This window comes from Saprolegnia parasitica, assembly GCF_000151545.1.
Source record: "Saprolegnia parasitica CBS 223.65 unplaced genomic scaffold supercont2.200, whole genome shotgun sequence".
Classification (NCBI taxonomy): domain Eukaryota; phylum Oomycota; class Saprolegniomycetes; order Saprolegniales; family Saprolegniaceae; genus Saprolegnia; species Saprolegnia parasitica.
In genome coordinates, this window is record NW_012156594.1 from 26,348 (window position 1) to 30,443 (window position 4,096).

Below are 4,096 nucleotides of genomic sequence, written 5' to 3' on the forward strand. Positions count from 1 at the left end.
CTCGGGCGCGAGATCACGGAGAAGTGGGGCGACAACTACAAGATCCTCGAGACGATCGACGCCAACACGGTGTACGTCGAGTACGTGCCCCGGAACGGCGTTGCAGATGCGTCCGGTGTGCTCTGCGCGCGGTACCTCTACCGGCGCTACTACGAGGACAACCGCGTCGTCATTGTGTGGAAGTCGATTTTGGAAGACGAGTGCTACCCCCTCGACGAGAGCGTCATGCGCGTGCACCAGAGCGGCTGGATGGTCATCGAAGGCGACGTGAAGAACCCGTCCCAGTCGCTCTACAAGCTCTTCGTACAGCGCCACTCACCGACGCGCGCGGGGAAGCTCATCCACCTCACGGACGTCTTCCAGTTTATCATGCCCAACATCTCGCTCGAGAAGCGCACAACGACGTATGTTACGGACTTTATCGTGCAGTCGTTCCGCGGGGTCGAGGTCGCCTTTGAGAAGGCGATCGACGTGGCCGTGCGCAAGCTCACGTACCACCACCGCCACGACTTTATGCTCACGCAGGCCGAAATGTCGCTGTGAACCCGTCGCCCCCTGTCCCTCTGTCCTGTAAAGTACTCGTTAATGTATGGCCTGCAATTTTGAAGGTGTCGGTTGACTGTACAGAGGAGAGAGTGTGCTCGGTGCTGTCCCTTGTAGCGACGCTGGGGAGACGAACGAGCTTTTCTAGGTCGGTGTAAGATTACAAAACCAACGCTACCCTTTTTGCATGCCTGAAGGCGTGGGTTGAGGCGTCAGCACTCGATCGTTCTGGCGATGCGTACCATTCCGTGGTCGTCTAGAGAAAGTGGAAGTAAAGTCTTGGGTAGAGAAGCTTGAAGAGATAAGGAGATGAACTTTTCGTGGCAATTATCGACGGGTTTATATTGAATATCAAAACAAGTAATACGTGCTTGGAGCTAGGCCATAGCCGCGAGCATCGTCACGGCGGCGGCGGTGAGCGCGATACCAGTCGTCGTCGCGCTGCTTCCCTTGGACGGAGCCGGCGTCGTGATTGCATCCGACGAGTTCTTGGACGTGCCGTTGCCACCGCTCGTCGAGTTGCCTGAGGGCCCCGGCACCAAGGGACTGCCGGCCAGAGCTTTCAAGAACGCAGCGACGGCGTCCGTGACCGATGCCGTCGAGAACTCGGAGCTCTCGAGACCACCAAGGGCGCACGGCGGCGAGAGCGCAGAGACTTTGGCTTGCATCGCCGTGAAGAGTTCTTGGCACGGCTTGGTGGTGCTGAGCTTTTGCACTTGTTCTTGAGTCGGGGCCGTGCCCGTCGCCATGAGCATGAGGTCGTAGCCGGAAGCGTCTTTACAGGCCGGGATTTGGGCGGCGAGCGGAGTCAGCGTGCCAACGAGCGACATGATCGCGCAAGGGCTCGAGGCAGCAGACGCCGAAGCAGAGAGGGCGAGGAGGAGAGCAGACGTCTTCATAGTGAGGTGGGTAGTTGAGGGTTGCAAAGTGATTTTGAAAGTGCTTCAATCCGAGGAGCCGAGCAGGCCAAGCCGTCCTCGAGCGTTTCGCCCTTGCGTCCTCGATGTTCTGGTCGTCCTCGATGAATCATCGAGGACGCTAGCGACGAACTTTGATGTATCGTCGTCGCCCAAGCACACAACGTTGCATGCAGCCGCTTTCCCACCTTGAGTCTGTCTGTGATGAGCGACAGAGGTCGCTCTAATCCGAGCTCATTTCACCGAGCATGAATTTTCATCGTGCTGCCGAACTGGCGAGGGAGGACAAGGCCGCCTCGAAAAGAGAGAGAGCTGGGAGAGAGCACTCGCGATAGTTAACGTTGGTTAGCCCAAAGAATTTACATTGCTCCGGTTCGCGGTAGGCGACGAGCGAGGTGCACATCAAGTACTAGCACAGAGGGAGTCGGTTAGACCCCTTACACCCATACTACTCGAGACCTTGTCAGGGAGTTTATGACGAGATGTACCGAATGCGATGCGCTTTATATGCTAAACTGAGCTCGCTCGTCAAGCTGCTCGATCATCCGCGTTCTCGTTGTCTTCCCACTGTTCCCGCACAGACCAACCACGGCGGAGCTCAGGCTAGGAAGATCCATCGATGAACTGTTGGGCAACGTCCTGCGCTCTCCAATCACCATACCTACTGTAGATTCGACTACGACCTGCGCCTTTGAATTACCACGACCCAGATATATCAAGCTACGTACACTTTACCACCTTGGTAGAAGTCGCGTGGTCCCTTTGCTAGGTGGAGGGTACAGGCCAGGGTACAGGCCATTTTGGGTACAGGCTCTCGTTCTCCTGCTGTTGGATCGTTTCGGTGAACAGACTGTTGCGCCTCTCGACGCGCTGCCTGATAACTTGCCCAATCATTGGGCAAGCTATTGGGGAGAGAGTCTCTCTACCCCATAGCTTGATGAAGCTGTCTCTCCGAGAGACAGCTTCTTCAACTCGGTAAAGGCTCGGCCATGGACGGTGAACGCGACCTATACTTTCCCATTTTCAAATTCACTTTGCCACCAACAACAACCCACCTCACCATGAAGACGTCGACGTTCCTCCTTGCCCTTGCCGCCTCGACCGTGACGGCCTCGGACCCGTGCACGGCCCCGTCGCTCCTCAACACGCTGACTCCTCTCCAGGCGCAAATCCCGGCTTGCACGGATGCCTCCGGCTACAACCTCATGTTGATCGCCACAGGCTCGGCTCCGACGGCCGACCAAGCAAAGAAGCTTGCTAGCACGCAGGCGTGCAAGGACCTCTATGCGACCATGCAAGAGAAGGTCTCGAAGATTGCGCCTCCGTGCTCGATCGGTGGCGTCGAAACCTCGACGTTCACGTCTGTCGAGGTCTCCGCCGGCATCGCCGCTTTGCTCAAGGCCCTTGGCGGCGGCCCGTCGGCGCCGGGTGCATCCACGGCCGCTCCCTCGAGCAACTCGACAAAATCTGCCAACTCGACGATTACGGCGGCGCCTGGCAACGGAACGTCCAAGTCGAACTCGTCGAACACGGTGACGACGCCTGCTCCGACAAAGCCCAGCAGCGCCGCCGCGACCGGCGTCGCCCTCACTGCGGCGGCCGTGACCATGCTTGCGGCCATGGCCTAGTTGTGAGCTAGCGTTCTGTCGTAATCGTTTTGAATCACATACATTTGTACATACAATTGCATCAAGGTAGTCTGGTCAAAATCGAGCTGCTCTCAGCAACAACCGTGGAGATCTCCAGTGTAGGGCAAGACGGGTTGGTATCTAACGAATACAGCAAAATCCAGGGTGCCCTGCGCTTCGTTAATGGATTAACGTGTGAGATCCTAGATCTTGGTCTTGGAAAACCTCGTCCACTTCGTCGAATCGGCCGTCTATGTGGCCGAGTGTCGCCATTGACGGACCGTTATCTAAACCTCAGAGATGATCGAAGACGCCATGCGAGCAGCAACATTGCATCACCAGTGCATCGATGTCGGTTATCTCCCCGTTCATCCCAATGCCTTCTCGCAGCATTTACCCAACAAACGAACTCAACAGACAACTGCCCTGCTATGGACGAGTCGATGGATCAAGCGCATCAATTGTGCCCTTGAGTGCATGCACTTTCATTTGGCTAGAAGATAGACAAGAGACGACGAGGAGCTTTCCGGAGCCACCGCCGTGGTACACGCGCAGCCACGAGGAAGATCGGGCGTGGTGTGATTGCTCAAACACGCGCTTCGTCTTTTCTGTCCCCATCGTCCGTAGCCGACGCTGATGCCCTCTGCAGCATCGATTCTAGCTGCTCTTTCTGTGCACAATATTGTCCTTCTATTCGAATAAAGAACGACAGCGAGGGAAGCATCGACGTTGCGGGACGCGGGCCAGTTTTGATGACAAATCCGCGGCCGTGCCATTTGGCATCATTTGAAACGACGCGATTTGATTGGCCGCAGCCTCGGCAGGCAACAAATTGCAGTCACGATGGAGCCGGGAAAGGACGACAACAACAGCAACAGCGCGCAGGAAGAGGCCGCGCTCGAAGCCCACCTGCAGCTGCTCTCCGACATGAAGGCCGTCGACACCTCGTTCGCGCTCAACTGGGCGACCATGCTCGGCGGCAAGCGCAGCGCCGACGCCATGGCCGCC

At 57.1% G+C, this 4,096-nt stretch overlaps 4 protein-coding genes across 4 annotated transcripts in view; 3 read left to right on the forward strand and 1 right to left on the reverse strand.

Annotated features, from left to right (window-relative positions):
• Nucleotides 1–543, forward strand: part of SPRG_21630 (hypothetical protein) — a gene marked incomplete at both ends in the record, with an annotated part of 1,379 nt that extends 836 nt beyond the window's left edge. The window contains one exon of the mRNA XM_012355051.1: nt 13–543. Within this exon, the coding sequence (XP_012210441.1) occupies nt 13–543 (531 nt within the window). The remainder of the gene's footprint in view (nt 1–12) is intronic.
• A 303-nt stretch (nt 544–846) lies between these two features.
• SPRG_15858 (hypothetical protein) lies at nt 847–1,479 on the reverse strand. Its single transcript, XM_012355052.1, has one exon. The coding sequence runs from the start codon at nt 1,440–1,442 to the stop codon at nt 921–923; it is 522 nt and encodes a 173-aa protein (XP_012210442.1). The 5' UTR covers nt 1,443–1,479; the 3' UTR covers nt 847–920.
• Nucleotides 1,480–2,521: 1,042 nt separating this feature from the next.
• On the forward strand, nt 2,522–3,088 carry SPRG_15859 (hypothetical protein; the record flags this gene model as incomplete). The annotated part of the gene is made up of 1 exon (XM_012355053.1): nt 2,522–3,088. One exon carries the CDS (start codon nt 2,522–2,524, stop codon nt 3,086–3,088), a length of 567 nt encoding a protein of 188 aa, XP_012210443.1.
• Nucleotides 3,089–3,931: 843 nt separating this feature from the next.
• SPRG_15860 (hypothetical protein) lies at nt 3,932–4,096 on the forward strand (the record flags this gene model as incomplete). The annotated part of the gene is made up of 1 exon (XM_012355054.1): nt 3,932–4,096. A coding segment is annotated over one exon (165 nt), but the record flags the coding sequence as incomplete, so codon positions are not given.

Coding starts and splice junctions, on each gene's coding strand:
- SPRG_15858 (XM_012355052.1), bottom strand. CDS start 1,442: ATGAAGACGTCTGCTCTCCTCCTCGCCCTCTCTGCTTCGGCGTCTGCT.